The sequence below is a fragment of the Camellia sinensis genome, chromosome 2 (genome assembly GCF_055761805.1).
Source record: "Camellia sinensis isolate YWXY chromosome 2, ASM5576180v1, whole genome shotgun sequence".
Lineage (NCBI taxonomy): Eukaryota > Viridiplantae > Streptophyta > Magnoliopsida > Ericales > Theaceae > Camellia > Camellia sinensis.
Window position 1 is genome coordinate 57,225,858 of NC_138962.1, and position 18,312 is coordinate 57,244,169.

Here is an 18,312-nt window from a genome sequence, read left to right on the forward strand (position 1 = left end):
TAAAAAATAAAGGAAAGAAAGTAAAACTTGTCTAGCTGCAGTGATGCTAGGGCAGCTTGAAAATATTTTACTGCGGTTAAATAGCAAAAGAAAAAAAAGTTATCATTTGTAGCTCAGCATTAAGTTTTTTTTCTGCATCCCCTTAGTAACAAGGCTCCTTACAAAATATGCCTCAACAAAATCAAAAGAAAACACCTCCATTGACATACAAACTCAAAGCCTCGTGTTCCACAATTGTCCTGGGAACTCCATTGTAAATCTTTTGATCGGAGTGTCAAGCATTAATATATAGATACATAGGGCAAGTGGAATTTTACAGATGTCTACAAGACCATACTACCGTTCCAGAGGCAATTTCAAAGACGCAAAAATTACTGAAAACAGCTGCTGCTAGGTATGCAAAGCCATGAACAAATTCTGCTTTCGAGCATGCTCTGGTATAAGCCGATGGAGAGTATCAGGTGGAATGTCTGATAGCTCTGCCATAGAGGATAGAAGCATGTTGTAAAAAGGTTGAGAAATTTGAGACATTAAATACAAGTCATTTCAATTATTGTAAGATTTGCATTTCAACATAATTGTAAATGTAGCCGTATCTTCAGTATCAAAAAAAAAGAAAAAAAAAGAAAAAGGAAGCTGAGGAGCAAAAAAAAAAAAAATGATATCGCAATATGACAAGCATTTTTTTGATTTAGGTATCAAGTCAAAACTGACCTTGTGGTTTGAAATTAAAGAGGGGAGGAAGAGGACGGCCACTCGGAAGGCGAGTGTTGGGGTCCCTCAATTCATCAAAGAAAGGGTGAATGCAAGCTTCCAACTGAAGTACGACCACAGAAACTATGGTAAGCTACTTCACCACCAGTGTTTAATTATATAGCTATATATATAAGATAATATATATTGATAAGCGATTTCAATGAAGGTAGAACTTACAGCAGTGCATCGCAAATTGGGGGAGTACTGAAAAAACCTACAAACCAGGTCCACAGCTTCTGGAGGCAAACGTTTTTGGAAGACCTACAATATGAGAATAAAGTCACAGTGAATCTACCATCCAGAAGGATATCAAATAAAATCAATCAAAGTAAGCTCAGAAATTAAAGCAGAAAGCGGGGCATGCATCATCAAAATTGTGCCAACTCATAAACCGGATAATATTGACAAAAATTAGAATGAACAGGCATACACAAACACAACATACAAGGTTTCAGTTAAATCATTAAAATCCTTTTTCCTGAAAGCAAAACAAGATATCTTTGATTTCCATGCACCACAACAGAGAAATTGTTCACTTTCCACACTATACATTCTTAATGTGTGAAACCTATACAAATCACTGCCACTTCCTGAATGCCAATCACCAGACCTGCTATCTAGCTCATAGGATCCCCGACATCTCACTTCACTAAAATTGAGGTAGTTTTGATTTCACCCAGATCTACAAGCATTTAACAAAATGTCCTTAACTGGACAACGAAGAAATCATCCCTACCCCGCCAAAAAATAAACAAGACTCCCCTTGTAAGTTGAAAGTTGATAATAAAAAAACAGAAGCCAAAAGTACTCCTCCCCTAGCTTTTTTAGCTTATTTAAGCTATTTTGGCTTACCTAATAAGCTATAAGTAAAAGTTGCACCAAACAGTTTGGCACAGACTTCCAGAACAAAATATATATATATATATATATATATAAAGCTATAAAAAGCTCATATAAGCTGCACCAAACAGTCCCATTACCAAGTTTGAGTCCTGTAGTGGCCCACATTTCCCAAACGTGGCCAAACTTTGAAAGAACACCAACCAAGCACTAGTACAACCAGCAAATGATGAATAACACAAACATTTACCGTACAATGGTATCTCAAAATCATTAGAAGAAACGAATAATGGGACTGCCATCTCACTTCACTAATATTACATTGATCCACAGATAAATGAAAATAGTCACACATGGTCATATATCATGCCTTGGGCAAGTACCAGGAATTCACATCATTGGCACCATACATGCACACAGGACAACCCAAGCACATACCCTGAGGCAAATAAACAGAGTGCTTTCAATCACAACTACACGGGATCCTTAGACGAACTTGTTTTAGCTCTTCTGGGAGTTTAATTTTAAGATGGCTTTCAGTTAGGTAACCTATCAAGTCTTTTTTCAATGCCCCAATCCATGTTCCATTTTGGCCTCTTCTCGCCCTTGTAAAGCATTCAAGTTAAACCAAATAGCTCTGTCCTTGTCCAAACTTAGGCCTGCTGTAGTTCACGATGTTGCGAGGCACCTAAGTATGCCATGCCTGTCTCCATACTTCTTTTTGAAACATTTGCAGGCATTTTGGTAGACTGCGACAGATTTATTAGTGCCCCAGATGACATTTTGCTCTGCAAATTTTCAGGTTTCAACTTCCTACCAATAAGCCCAGCCAGATCAAAGGGAAATGAGAAAAAACAAACCCCCTCAATATTCCAAGGGCATAAAAAGACTTCACGTTACCATATTCCAAACCATGTATTAATTAGACTCCAATGTACTTTTCAGGCCTCATTATGGCATGATGCCATCAGCTGGACCATAACAACACATGAATACAAGTGCCAAACAATCAAGACATTAGTCCTAACTTCCAAACTTTAGCTCCACCCAAATATGACTATCATTTATGTAGAAGACATTTTTAACTTCTAAAGATAATTTATTATAAACATCATATAAAAGTGAAGAAAAAGGGAAAATAAATTGGGTATACCTTGTGCCATGGATGAGGCTTTATCTGCGGGAACTTAAATTCAGTATAGTTTGGATTCATGCATTTTATCTCCTCCCTGGTAGGTGTTCCCAAAACCTGTGTAACAATCATTATCCTTTATTTCCATGGGGGATAGTTCCATATAGATTCCTGTTTTCAGAATTTTAATAACTGAAAGATGATGCAAGCTATTTGTTAGAATATTCCAAGCTTAAGCATTATATGTTTCTGTCTTCTGTACTTACAACAATAGAAGTCTATTTTTCCTTGTTTCCTTTTTTAAATACACATATAAGATGAAAATCTCATATAAGGTTACAAATTTGCAATGCTTGATGTTAGTGAACAAACATCAACAGAAATATCCACTTTTGAAAAAGACATTTATCCAAGGAAGACAAAATTTCAGGAATCAATTTCATAACTAGGTTGATGAAAATATGAAGCAGAAATCTAAAACATGGAACCAATACTTAATGTTTTGGTTCTGAATTTCTAAAAACTGTGTCTATCAATCAGTTTTGCATCTACTAATGATTGACAACTGATTTTCAATATTCAAGTCAATGCCTCAAATTCTGGTAAAATTTTCTGGGCCAGATGAATAGAAAACAGAAGAGATCATAAATACCTTGATAATCTCAACTAACTGATCAACTCCGCTCTCTCCGGGAAACAAAGGCTGCACACGAAGCTGTTCAGTCACATGCATATCAATGATACAGAAAACACGCATATCAGATGAACTACCTGTCCAAGAAGTAATTCAGCCATCACACAACCTGTAGACCATATATCTATAGCAGTCGTATATTCAGTGGCACCGAATATGAGTTCTGGAGCGCGGTAGTATCTAGAACAGATGTAGGAAACATTGGGTTCTCCTTTCACCTGATGCAATAATATAACAACTAAATTCAGGGAAAAAAACAAGATACAACCATGATTAGTTGATGTTGCCTGAAAGACTTACCAAAACTTTTGCACTACCAAAATCACAGAGTTTCAGCTGATGCGTGTGCGGATTCACCTGGATGCAATCGTTTAGAAATTAATTGTCTTTAAAAATAAAATATAGATGATTGCATTTACAAGATATCACTACAAAAAAACCTAAAAAATTAACCTATCTACTTGGATTAAAAAATATTGTCCTTTCACCAACCTAGATAGGCACCATATTACATTTTAATTAGCAACAATCCTTTTTTCCTCCCACCATTCAGCTGACATTATAAAATATATTAATCATTCAAAACATCTTTTTGTTAATCCTTCTACCATATCATCTTGCTTTCTAATCTTCCTCAAGGCTACATTTGTTTGCAGGATGGGATCAGAGGAGACAGATTATCTCTTGGGGTAATGGACCAGATGACATATACCACGGAACTAAATTTGTCTTTTATGATTACTCGTACTATATTTGGCTAGAGTAGAATAAAGGATTGGTCAACATGGGGGTGGGGCCAATGATTTTTGACCATTGGATGGAATGGCCAAGATAATCTGAAGTCGTCCTATATCCCAGGATAATAATACTAGGGGGTGGTATTAGTTATCCCACTGAATGTGGGATTACTAGCCCATTTTTTCAGGGCCAAACATGGGATTATGTGCGCCTATTATGATCCCACATCAGTTAACATAGGCCTTGGCCATGTGCATATAAGCCTCTTGGGCACCCTCCCCTTACAAGCCGGTTTTCAAGAGTGACTTCTACCCAAGGGGTTCATATCATTTGGTATAAGAGCCAGCCATGTGATAATACCACATTTTATTTTTAAATAAAAGTAATATGTTCAAGCAAGAATCACCGTGAAGGCCATTAATGTCACCTAAGAAGTACGGATATGACACGAAAATTTTCAAAATATGTAGGACACAACAGGTGAGGGATATGTGTAATATATAATTTTATATATTTATTATATGTCATATATAAGGATAAATAATTATTATATGATATATATATATATATATATCATATAATAAATAAATATATCATATAATAATTATTTATTCTTATATATGACATATAATAAATATATAAAATTATTTATATATTTTATGCGATAAACGAATACCCATTAGACTAAGGCGGGATGGTGTAAGTGGAGAAGTGCGTCTGGGGTATTGTGCGATAAACGAATACCCACTAGACTAAAAGGTAAGTTTTATAGAACGGCTATTAGACCAGCTATGTTGTATGGGACGGAGTGTTGGGCAACCAAGAAACAACATGTAAATAAGATGAGTGTGGCTGAGATGAGGATGCTAAGGTGGATGTGTGGTAAGACTAGACAGGACAGGATTAGGAATGAGTGTATTCGGGAATGGGTAGGAGTAGCACCGATAGAAGATAAGTTGAGAGAGAATCGTTTGAGATGGTTTGGTCATATTCAACGGAGACCAACAGAGGCAGTAGTGAAGAGATGCGATGCTGTAACGGTAGATGGAAGTGTTAGGGGACGGGGTAGGCCTAGATTAACGTTGACTAGCGTTATAAATAGAGATATGAATCTACTTAATTTGACTAATGAAATGGCCTTTGATAGGGTCGTGTGGAGAAGAAGGATTCATGTAGCCGACCCCATTTGATGAGACTTAAGGCTAGGCTTGGTTTGGTTTGGTTTGGTTTGGTTTGGTTTGATATATATATATATATATATGAATATTTAAGTCAAATACAATAAATTTTAAGACTCCGTTTGATTGTCCGGATTGGATATAAAGATTTGATGAGGATATGTAATACCTACGGATAAAGATGAGATATAATATGTTATAGGATATGAGATGTACTATATATACTGTGGGGTCACTTATATTATGTTTGGTTAAGATATGATATAGGATGAGATAAGAGAAGAGTAATTATTTTTAACCTTTGGATCAAAGATTTCCTATATCCGATGGTGGGAGATATACAATACCATGGGGAGGTTGATATTATATTGCATATCCTCCTCTTTTGCACCATATACTATCCAGACTTCCTATATTCGAAGCAACTAAACATGTGATATAGGGAGACAAGAAAACAGGTGGGATCCACCTCATATTATATCCAATCCCACCCTCATATCCGCCCCTTATATACTGTAAACAAATAGGGCCTAAAGTCTAAAGGAGAAGAATATATATAAATTTACATTATTTTTGTTTTATCATTGGATTCCAAATTATTTTATTCTAACTTGTAATGAGTTTCATGTATGTCTAGGTGTTGGGAAGTGTCTGACAAGTGTCGTATCAATGTCGGACACGACACTTTACCTTCTTAGAACTGTTCGTGCTTCTTAGACTGCCACCTATTGTGGGGCAAGGTGCGGGCGGACATTAGAATTTTATCCTCCTAAAGAAAGTTGAAATGGATATTAGATATTGTGCTAGGTTCAATGAATTTTGCCCTGCACCAATGCGATTAGTGAAATCAGATGCTATGCACATTTTTTCTCATAATAAACAGTCAGAACATGCATATTTGCATATCATAACCAGTCATGCACAAAGAATTGCAACTTGCAACTACCAAATCTGTGCTTTCAAAGAAGAATCTTACAAGCAAATTTTGAGGTTTGATGTCCCGGTGGCAAATACCAATACAATTATGAATATAAGCCAGTGCTCTGCATATCTGCACCCAAAATAAACCCAGAAACTAGAAATAAAAAAGTGGGCAATCCACATAAATATAAATCAGCCTCTACCTGTCATATAACAATTCATATGGCACTCAATTTCCCAATATATTTGGTGCAGAATATTTCATATTGACATCACAAATTTATTGCAAAGAACCTAGTTCTGCACATGCAAGCATTAATTAAGTTGGAAAGGCAGTATTAGGAGACGCCTAAACTTTTTGCTTGGAGCATTGTAAGAAGAACAATGTAGCTTTTATAGAAACACCATGTACTATGACATTGATACCACCACATTATAAATTGCAAAAAAAAAAAAAAAAAAAAAAAGAAGAAAAGAAAAAGGATATATATATGATATATTAACTGTTGCAACGACATGTTTGATAAACCAAATTATAAAACTATATGTGTATATATATATAACATATTAACCATTGCAATGATATTAAAGATAAATCGTGTTGTCTATACAGAATTTCATTCACTGCCTACATGATTAGACAGGTAAAGGCATTAACTCAAGCATCAGCTAAGAATATAAACCATCAACCTACAGCATGGGTATAAGATCCAAAAAGGTTAACCAGATCAAATTGGAGAGTGGCCTCTAGCCATGTACATCCTAAGACATGTAATAGACAATGTTTGAATGTGATATTGAACGAATTGGACAACTCTCATCAATTACAAAGCATACTTGCCAAAATGATTGGAGAAAGCTCTAGTAGTACCCGCATCAATTACCATGTGTATTTCTCATACTTAACATGCCATCAAGAAAAGTGTGACATGGTATCACTAATTCACTATACATCTTATTTTTTGATCAACAATTCACTATACATCTTATAATAACAATAATAATAAACTGCCACATTTATTGGAACACCGAACAAAATTAGTCCAAGAAAATTACGTCGCTACAAAAGATTCAATACAACTAGTACATCTGTAAGATTTCAGAATGAAGGGGACACTAAAATGTTACACCAGACGAAACTGCAACAACAGTATAAAAACCAACGTATGACACCACACATCAATGATTTTACAAAATAACATTTAATTAGGAATTTTCAGAAAACCCTAGCATTAATTTAATATTCTTTTGTCCCTTTCAATCATTACGTTAATAAGTTGTTCCAATAACTCTAATAAACCTAAGGGAACTGGTTTGTAAACAATTTGAAACTAGGGACCTAGAAACACCAAGAGAACACCTAAACCAAAACTGCACAAACACTTATGCTGTGTTTGGTTGGGGGATTTGGGGAGGGATTTGGGGAGGGATTTGGAAAGGGAAAGGGAAAAGGTGTGTGAAACTATGTGAAATATAGGTATGATTTATTCACATTTCACCTACTTTTTCCATTTCCCTTTCCAAATCCCTTCACAAATCCCCCAACCAAACACAGCATTAATCACCTGGCCTAGGGAAAGATAAAATTATCTAGATTCTTACGTAAGCAAAAACCTGATATCACACTTCAATGAAAGATTGATGTAGAAAACGCACATACAGATACACAAACATACAAGCATGAGAGTGCACTTATATGAACATGCATACACATGAAGTTATGTGCAGAGTTCAGGAAATAAATTCAAAATTATACGACAAATTATTACATGCCTGATAAGTATAGAGTTTGACATATATTAAGGGCATCCTCTGGTTGATTCTGCTGTATTGCCTTGCAATACGGTTAACAGTTTCAGGAACAAATTCAAGTACAAGATTAAGGTAGAGCTCTTCTTTGTCGGTTTTTGAGAAGAAACAATGTTTTAGAGCAACAACATTAGGATGGTCCATCATTTTCATAATCTGTAACTCCCTATTCTTGTAGCGCTTGTCTTGGAGAACCTTCTTGATAGCGACAATCTCTCCCGTCTCTCTGCATTTTGCCTACACAAGACAGCTTAAATTATCTTGATAATGTAAAATAACGGAAAAAAGTATAACTAGTAAGTCAACACAATATCACAGTTCTTACTTGGTAAACAACACCGAAAGAACCAGTTCCAACCACATGTTCTGCTATGTAACTGACAATCTGTCAACCAAACAAAACACGTGTTACAAAAATATTCACCATAAATAACAACGACCACATGAACATTTGAATTTCATACAAATAAATTTTCTGCTAACCTGCTTGGATTGACCATTACGACCACCAATAGTAGTTCTTATCACATGGCCTGCTTCAGCACCCACACCATCAATTATATCCAGTTCACTATCCTGCAATTGATTAATGACCTCCTTTCTTTAGTGAAATAGCAAGCGGACACTATCAAATACAGCAGAAGCAACTGTTCCTTATCTTGGTCCAAGCTTTGTACATATCAACTAAACATTTTATAGGCAAAATGCCCTTATACATGATTAAAATGCTTCAACACAATACTAAAAAGTGTTCCTTAGTACAGGAAATATTTAAAGGAGCTGAAGTTACTACAAGAGTATTAAAAACCAAGCAAAGTGAAGAGATTACTGAATAAGTAATAAAATGCATACTCTGTCATCCTCATGGTCCACCTTGTCCCTCAATCTCATTTCAAGCATCTCTCTTCCCAGCCAATCAACAGAACTAGATGACCCCTTGAAGCCATTGACTGTCCTGGAACTCCTGGAACTTCCTACCCCTCCATGTCCTACACTAGTAGACGCCATATATATGTTCAATGAGTATTGCAAATGCTATTATTTGCTACCCTCCAGAGTTTTCTCCGTGATTTGGCATTTCGTCCCATCCAAACAATTGTGTTCCTAATACAACAACAATTTCCTGAAGTCAGAATAAAAACCAGATGATTAAAGAAAAAAAAAAAGCTAGTAATATGCACAATGATGATTAAAGATGAATAAAAGGAAAAAGTGCATAAATCATCAGACATAGAACACCTTCACACACACACACACAAAAAGAAAGAAAGAAAGAAAAAGAAATAAGGATTATTACACTCAAGTCAATAAATTACAAGCTTATTATAGTTAAGTACAATAAATGAAAATGTTTCTTGAAAAGCCTTTGTATAAGAGTTTATTTATTGACAAGTCAAAAAGTCATTTTGTCCATGTCCATCTCTTTCCCACCACTTCCATCCTCTCCATCCATCATCATGGCGATTTTCCATGCTATTCCTCACTGCCGAGTGAAAGAGATGGTATGCATTCTGCATCCTGACACCATGGCCCTCTCCACCCAATCACCACGGCCATTATCAATGGTACTCTCCTTGCATCACTATGACCAAGTGATTCTCATAATGATGTTATTTCTCATGGGTTCAGTGGGTTGTTTTCCCATGTATATTTGCTACTGTAATTATCTCTTCAAGCAATGGTGATCTGTCATGAGGAGGTTCAACTCAGAGATAAAAAGATGTTCCAAATGTTATTGTCGATTGACAGCATCATGTTGTCAACATATCATATTTCCAATTTAAAATTTCCTTACCATAAGTCCCTTTTCTTGAACCAAAGAGAAGTAAACTGCTTCTGTGTGATAGGTGCCAAAATCTACACATTGAGGCCCCCTAAAGCACACTTGTTAGGTTGATGGTTTTTAATGGGTTTGCATATGTGCACGTCCTTCGGAATCTTAGGATGATATTGAACTTAATTTGGAAGATTCGAGATCCAAAGAGTAGAATCAATTGATGCCTGGATGCACAAAAGCAAATTTGAAGTTTGAGGTCTAACCGGGTGGAGGTCCTTTGCAAAGAATTGTTTTTTTAAAATTTTAAGGAGTTGCCACTGGCACTGTACGCATGGGTGGAGCCCGTTGTGCGTTCACACGGAGCTCGATGCAAAGAAACACTAAAACATGCGAATTTTGACCTAAGTGGGATTGAACAGGAAACATAGTGTAAATATGTGTCTCCAAATTTAGTCTAAGGTAGTTCAAACTTTGGGAAGCGGCTCCTAAGTGAGAATGGTCCTCTCTTCCTTCTCCATGAGTGACTAGGCTCTTCTTCTTAGGGTTTAGATGAAACCCTAGTCATGTAACGATGATTTGTGTATTGTAACTTAAAGGAATGATTGATAGTACAATAGTTGTATTACCTTAGGCAATTTTATTCAATGGAATTTGAAATCTGTGATTTTGAATGCATGGTTATACAAGAGATTAACTCCGCCAGGGTTGTTTAACAACTCTGTTGGTCCCAAGCCCAGGTAAAGAGGAGGGTTGTGTGTTAGGTAGTCGACAACCAACACGTAAAAAGTTGCTTGGATCCTTTACGAAAATGAATCCTACTTTGAATCGATTAAATGCTAGGTCATTCCCCTTAAGTGATGCGTTGTGCCTACCTCCAGGTGTTTCGAAAAGTGAGCAAGGGGCGCCGCATCGATACCTGGGTGCGGTGAAAAATGAGCAAAGGTTTCCGCTTTTTTTCTGGATGAGTGCAGATAAAGAAGCTAGTTCAAGACTATAGATTTAGGGTAGCCACATGGAACGTACGAACTTTAATTGGTAAAACTATGGAATTGGTAGATGTCATGATTAGGAGGAGGGTTAGTATAACTTGCGACAAGAAACTAAGTGGATGGGTGAGAAAGTTAGGGAATAGAGAATACCGATTTTAACCTATATTATAGTGGCAAGGATGGACACAGGAATGAGGTAGGAATAATATTTACCACGAGTCTTGTAGAAAACGTAATTGCGGTCATTAGGAAAAGTGATAGAATTATACTAGTTAAACTAGTTATTGGAGAGAATATAGTAAATGTTTGATGCAGGACAATTAGGGACAGCAGCAAATCTAGGCTTTTGGGTCTAATTTTAATTGGATTTTATGGTTGCAATTGCAATAAGAATATGGGGGACAAGTAGAATTTGTTTAGGATAATAAATAGATAAGAGTTTAAGCATGAAAAAATTGGATTTTAGCACTGTTTAGGGGCTGTTATGAGGATGTGAATAGTAACTCGTGAACAGTAAACTAAAACAGAAAAGAAGAAGAAAGAAGAGAAGAAGATAGGCCTAGGCATCACACTTAGATTACATAGGCATCACACCTAGGGTTTGATTGCATCACACACCCCATAAAGAAGTTTCAAAGCTCTCAACTTTTTATAAAATATCAACTCTATTAAATTATAAGCATTACATGACTTTATATAGGACTAGGAGACTTCCTAAACCAACTAAAACTAAAATAGGAAGCTACTAAAATATCTTTAACTTCCAAAACTAATTTAAGACTAAATAAGAAACAAAAACAAAGACTAATTAAATGACTTGGCTCACAAGATGACCCATGGGCGACCCTCTATAGCCCATGTAGGCAAATATTAAATAACCAAAATACCTCATGCTTAAAATCCTAGAAACATAAAAATAATCATAAAATAAAACTAAAATAATATTAGAAATATGATTATGTATGATTCCTATCCATTTCTCTTTGAAATTATTCCAATTTTCAAATATCGCCGCTTCTTTAAATTTACTCTTCCTTGAGCTTCTTATATTTCGCATTAACGTTATTAGTGCATACGCCCCCAAGTAGGATTAGATGATCAGACTAAGAAAGATTTTTGGAACCAAATGGATGAAGTATTATAGGAGATACCCGTAGGAGAGAACCTAGTTATAGGTGGGGATTTCAACGGCCATGTAGGAATAGATAAACTAGGATATGAGACGGTGCATGGTGGGTATGGTTTTGGTGATAAAAATGAGGCTAGAGAGTATTTTAAATTTTGCGTTGACTTCTGACTTTGTGGTGGCCAATACTATGTATAAGAAAAAGAGGAGCATTTGATAACCTTTAAGAGTGAGTCAATTAGAAGCCAAATAGATTACTTTCTAGTAAGAAAAGTGGACCGTCTGAAATGCAGTGACTGTAAGGTGATTCCTGGAGAGAGCCTGACGTCTCAACAAATAATTTTGGTACTAAATTTATGCCTTAAAGGGCAATACCAAACTAGGGAAGATAGTGGAGATAAACTAGAAATATTTAAGGATAGAATAGATAAAGAAGGTACTTAGGATTTGGAAGATGATGCTAACACTATGTAGAACTCGATGACCAATTGTATGAGGAGAATCTCAAGAGAAGTTCTTAGAGAGTCAAAAGGAAAGGAACCCAACTCTAGGAAAACTTGGTGGTGGAGAGAGAAGGTTCAAGTGGTAGTAAAGACGAAAAAAAAGTACTTTAAAAAGTGACAGAATGATAGAACTGAGAAAAACCTTAAAAGCTACAGATTGGCTAATAAGGAAGTCAAAAAAATAGTGAAAGAGACTAAGTTGAAAACTTATGATGACCTATACACTAGATTAGATAGTAAGAAGGGAGAGAAGAGGATATACAAAACTTGCTAAGATAAAAGAGAAGGAAACAAAAGATTTTAGTCAGGTTAAGTGCATCAAGAGTGAGGACTCTAAGATGTTAGTGAAGGATGAAGATATTTAGAGGAGGTGGAAGAACTATTTTGAGAAGTTATTAAATGAGGAATATAGAGGTAGGTCAAAAGGGGAGAAAGTAGGCATTAATAAGAAAAACTAGGACTACAGGTTCTATCATAAGATTAAGAACTTTGCAGTGGAGATTGCACTTAAGAAGATGAAATCGAATAAGACTTTAGGACCAAATGACATCCCTATTGAAGCTTGGAAATATTTGGTTAAAAAAGGAGTAGCTTGGTTGACTAGGTTATTTAGCAAGATTTTGTTAACTAGGAAAATGCCAGAGGAGTGGAGGAAGAGTATCTTAGTGCCAATCTATAAGAATAAAGAAAATATCTAGAACTGTAACAACTATAGAGGAATCAAGCTAATGTGTCATATAATGAAAGTGTGGAAGAGAGTGATGAAATGTCGAGTGCGAGATATAACAGAGGTGTCAGAGAATCAATTTGGATTTATGCCTGGTAGGTCAATAATGGAAGCGATCTATCTTTTGAGGAGAATAATAGAAAAATATAGAGAAAAGAAAGAGACATTCATATAGTTTTTATCGATCTTGAGAAAGCATATGATAGAGTACCTCAGGATATAATCTGGTGGGTGTTAAAGAAAAAAAAGGATGACAAAAGGCTACATTTATGTGATTAGGGATATGTATGAAGGTGTGATGACCACTATTAGATCGCTGGCCGAAGAGACAAGTGAATTTCTACTTACTGTAGAGTTACACCAATGATCAACCTTAAGTCCTTATCTTTTTGCTTTAATTATGAATGAGTTGACGAAAAATATTCAGGATAATATGTCATAGTGTATGATTTTTGCAGATGATATCGTGTTAGTGGATGAGACTAGAGAAGGAGTTAACACTAAGTTGGAGATTTAGAGAGAAGTACTTGAATCTAAAGCATTTAAGATAAGTAGAACTAAGACAGAGTCCATAGGGTGTAATTTTAGTAACAGTAACAATAGAAGTAGAGGAGAAGTGAAGATTAAGGATCAAGCACTACCTAAGGGTGAACATTTTCGTTATTTATGATCGATTATTACAACGGCTGGTGAGATTAGAGCGGATTTGGTCCATAGAATTAAGGCAGGGTGGCTTAAGTGGAGCAGTGCGTCTGGGGTACTGTGCGATAAATGAGTACCCATTAGACTAAAAGAGAAGTTCTATAAAATGGCTATTAGACCAACGATGTTGTATGGAACGAAATGTTGGACAACTAAGAAACAACAAGTAGATAAGATGAGTGTTACTTAGATGAGGATGCTAAGGTGGATGTGTAGTAAGACTAGAAAAGACAGAGTTAGAAATGAGTATATTTGAGAATGGATAGGAGTAGTACCGATAGAAGATAAGTTGAGTGAGAATAGATTGAGATAGTTTGGTCATATACAATACAACGGAAACCAATAGAGGCAGTAGTGAAGAGATGCCATACAATTACGGTAGATGGAAGTGTTACGCTAAGGGGCAAACCTAAATTGCCGTGGGCTAATGTGGCAAATAGAGATATAAATCTCCTTAATTTGACTAACGATATGGCCTTCGATAGAATCAAATGGAGAAGAAGGATTCATGTAGCTGACCCCATTTGATGGGACTTAAGGCTTGGTTTGGTTATACAAGAGATTGAGAATTAAGAAATTATACTAAGTTAAACAAATCATACTCAAGTTGGTTGTAGACAATTTGTACTAGACAAAGATAGGTCATACTCAATTATCAATCACGTGATGCTCTTGACGACATCATTGGGCTTGTAGCCACAACGGGTCATGATCATATTAATCAATTAATTCTCTAAACCAATATATCAATCAAAGTCACAAAGTTAGGGTGGATTCGAAGCCCCATGTCATGCTCAACTTCAAATCACCACTACAGATATCAGGTTTTTGCTTACCTGCAAAAAACAAAAAAAAAACCCTCAAATTTGTGGAAAATTTAGGGAATTTGCTTATGCCCTCGTTGGGCTTGGGCATACATGTTCAGGTTGCAAATCAAGCTTGGGCAACATTCAGCATAACTCGAGCTGTACCTAGGCAACCCCTCAAATTGCCCGAGTTGTACCCCTACATTTAATTTAATTGAACTTTAATTTCAGGTTTTAATTTATTTATGAATCCATACAACTTAGCCTCTTAGTCCCCGAGTTTGATCTAGATTCAAGCCACTATTCTATTGAATTTAGGCATTAGTTTGGTTACTGATTTTAAATGATCAATGTGCCACGTCAACTTGAACAACAGTCTCTAAAAATGGTAGGTCATCACAATCAGTTCAAATGAGGTGCGTTTCTCTCCAACCAAATAGAATCTTTATGGGATAAGGTGAGCTATTTGGCTTCGTTTTGGGCTTTTGTGTCTTCTCCCTTTAAAAGAGTTCCATTTTTCTTGGTTTCTAGGGGTTGAGATGCTATTTGCCATCCTTAGTGATTGGATTTTTCTTGTTCTTTCCGTTTTTGTTTTGTTTTGACTTCTTGCCTTGTACGGGGACTTCTTGTCCTGTCCATTTTCTCTTGCTAACGTTTAATAAAATTCTTTGTTGCTATTCCAAAAAAAAAAATGGTTCAAAAGAGGTAGAGCAGGGGTTTAGAATTCTGCATTTGGTAAACTTATACATGCAAAAGAGAGGAACCTATGCCCTTGTTGTCTAACTTTGAAACTCATTATCATCTCAAAAAAAAAAAAAAAAAAAAAAAAAGTCTAGACACCAAAGAGTTCATTAAATGTAGAAGACAAAATGACCAAATAAGGGGATAGAACACCAAAGTTACATTAACAATACATCTGCATTATGTAAATAAATTCTATCCTTGTATTCATAAATGAACTAAAATTCCTTATGAAAAGAGAACACAAAGAACAAGACCTCCTAAAGGAGAAAATTCCAAGCCATCTAAACAAATTCATGGCATAGGGCACAACTTCCCCATATGCTATTTATGGCCATACGATGAAACTCTTAGGTTCAATATGACTTTGTAATTCCGTGGCAAGTTGTTACTCAATCATGTTAAATCAATTGTTCAAGTTTACAAAATGATTTCATGCATATAGCCATCATATGTTGTACTTATCTACCTACAAATTAAATTGGTATGTAGATTTCAATAGCGATGGAACATGACTCAATTGCCATGTTATTTTCATCTCATAATGTCGCCACATTCCAATACAAATACATGCACCCATGCATCCTTGTTAGTTCATCCAAACTATTCTAACTATTATATGATGTTCAACAAATCCACAGCCATTTACATAGAATAATAACTCATAATAAAGTTTTACAAGGGATCCAAATTAAAGCCCCCCATCATGTCCTTCATATAACCAAAACGAACCAATTTGTTCGTCGTCATCATTAGATCAAAAAAGAAAATTATGAAATAGAAAATATTAATATCAGAGCATGGTTTTTATCCAAAAGGGTTATTCAGATGATATTGTCCAGTTCCATAACCAAAAAATAATAAAGAACATGTAAATAATACTTTTAGGGATTGTTTGATTGGATGGACTATAGCATAAGATTGGGATTATTAATTGATGGGATTCACATTACACAGTTTGGTTGCAAATTTTATTATTCAGATTAGATTCCAATGGCAATTCTATCCAACAAAATTGATGATTTTTTAATCCAACAGCTAATACTGCAAAACATAGATATAATTGGGATTATATATTTTTCCAATTTATTGAAAACAAACTTGTACAATAGAGAATTATATATCTCACTAATCCAGGTGGATAAAATCCTACACTAGTCTCATGGCTGTTAATCTCCTCACTATTAATCTTGCTAATCAAACACGCCCTTAAATCTTTTAATTTATTACTTGAAGCCGGAAAAACTCCACTCCACTCCACTCTACTCTCTGCCTAATTGAAGTCAGGTTTTCTAAGTTTGCAAATTGCAATCCAAACCAACATTATTCATCCATAAAATTCAGATTATCTTCTTTCATTTTTTCATTCGAATTCTCAGCAGCCAAAAATGGTAGTTACATTGTTCGACCTATTTTACCTATTTTTCACGCACATCAAACTGATATCTATGCTAGAGTCCAACTCTAAAAAATATATTCTGGTCCTGATGAGATCTAAGCCCAAATTTACTCCAATTTTTTACGAATTCAAATTCAAAACCCGTAACCTAATTTAAACGTTTCAAACATATAATCTGTATACAGAAATTTAAACATATATACCTATGTGTATATATATATATAAGTACAGTAGTTGTCCCTCACCTGGACGAAATTCGCGAAAATTTCGAAGCAGAGTTGGTGCATAACACTGAAAATCGAATCAATTTCACAAAAATGGTCTTTGAGATTGATGGATTACAGGAATAATTTATATATATATATATATATATAACTGTGTATGTGATGAATATGTGAAGATGAGGCGGTGATCGATGAGATTGATCAGGCTCAGCGAAGCGTGAAGTGTCGATCTGATTAGTTTCTCTCTCTCCTGTAGATTGCTGACAGTCTTCTCTGATAGCGTTTTGGCGAAAAACTATTCAATACGTGTGGGGCGTTGCATATTCATATTTTTTTATTAATTATTATATATCATGTCCTCTTATTTTCTCAATTATTCGATACAAAATTATAAATTTTACTTTTTTCACCAATTATAACACATTAAAACACCACGTCCAACAGCACCTAATAACCACTACTCTCTGGATATATATTCAGGTGTCAATGGCATCATTAAGCATTATTGTTTAATTCCACCAATCAAGTTCCGCCACCTTGCTACTTAGGCCCGGGAATCAGCTAATAATTCGAGTCATTATTATCCAAATTGATTATTCATACAAAAAAATTAACAATTATATATAGGATTATATTCACATATCTCCTAAATAATCGACAATTATTATTTTCACCTCTTAAATTATAAAAATATATAAATTAATCTATAAATTATTAAAAAGTATTAATTTATTTCTTAAACTATAAACTCTTAAGTTATAAAAACGTGCAAACTAAATATATATATTCAAAATCTCTATATAATAAAGTAGGAGAATTCTTGTAAATGTGTCAAAATATCTTAAAAATATATTTGTTTTAAAAGTTGAGATTAATTCCTAAATTCATTACGGGACAAGATTTCATTAATTCTCACTCTCCCACCTTTTTTTTCCCCACATTTTTCATTTATGTAATCTCTCTCCTGCCCACTTTCTTTCCTTTTTCTTTTTTATTTTTTTATTTTTTATTTTCCTTCTTATTTCTTTATTTTTCTTTTATTCACTTATTTTATTTATACTATAACTTCAGACATAGGTATACATTAGTACTATATGTATGAAATTAAAAATAATACATTTGATTTGATTAAAAGAGAAGTAGATATAGATTGGTCTTATATCTCTCTCTTTTTTTCTTTTTCTTTTTTTTGTATTTTTTGATATTTGATATAATAAAAAATAAAAGTTAATGAAAAACATTTTTCATGA

The 18,312-nt window shown here is 34.9% G+C and overlaps 1 protein-coding gene across 2 annotated transcripts; it reads right to left on the reverse strand.

The window, feature by feature from the left end:
- Positions 1-105: 105 nt before the first annotated feature.
- LOC114302940 (shaggy-related protein kinase kappa) lies at positions 106-17,392 on the reverse strand. 2 transcript variants are annotated; one of them, XM_028248052.2, is made up of 13 exons: positions 17,084-17,392; positions 8,921-9,172; positions 8,552-8,644; positions 8,394-8,453; positions 8,033-8,305; positions 6,315-6,389; positions 3,723-3,779; positions 3,500-3,640; positions 3,381-3,431; positions 2,750-2,845; positions 934-1,017; positions 715-817; positions 106-479 (listed from the first exon to the last, which is right to left on the reverse strand). In XM_028248052.2, the coding sequence occupies exons 2-13, from the start codon at positions 9,074-9,076 to the stop codon at positions 391-393; spliced, it is 1,278 nt and encodes a 425-aa protein (XP_028103853.1). In that variant the 5' UTR covers positions 9,077-9,172; positions 17,084-17,392; the 3' UTR covers positions 106-390. The 2 variants fall into 2 exon arrangements, with proteins under 2 accessions (XP_028103853.1, XP_028103864.1); XM_028248063.2 differs by having other exon boundaries at positions 8,921-9,191; positions 17,084-17,384.
- Positions 17,393-18,312: the final 920 nt, after the last annotated feature.

Coding starts and splice junctions, on each gene's coding strand:
- LOC114302940 (XM_028248052.2), bottom strand. CDS start 9,076: ATGGCGTCTACTAGTGTAGGACATGGAGGGGTAGGAAGTTCCAGGAGT. Junction 3,780..6,314: donor TCAAACCTCAAAATTTGCTT/GTAAGATTCTTC, acceptor GATTGCATCCAG/GTGAATCCGCACACGCATCA. Junction 1,018..2,749: donor AGCCTCATCCATGGCACAAG/GTATACCCAATT, acceptor CTCATATTGTAG/GTCTTCCAAAAACGTTTGCC.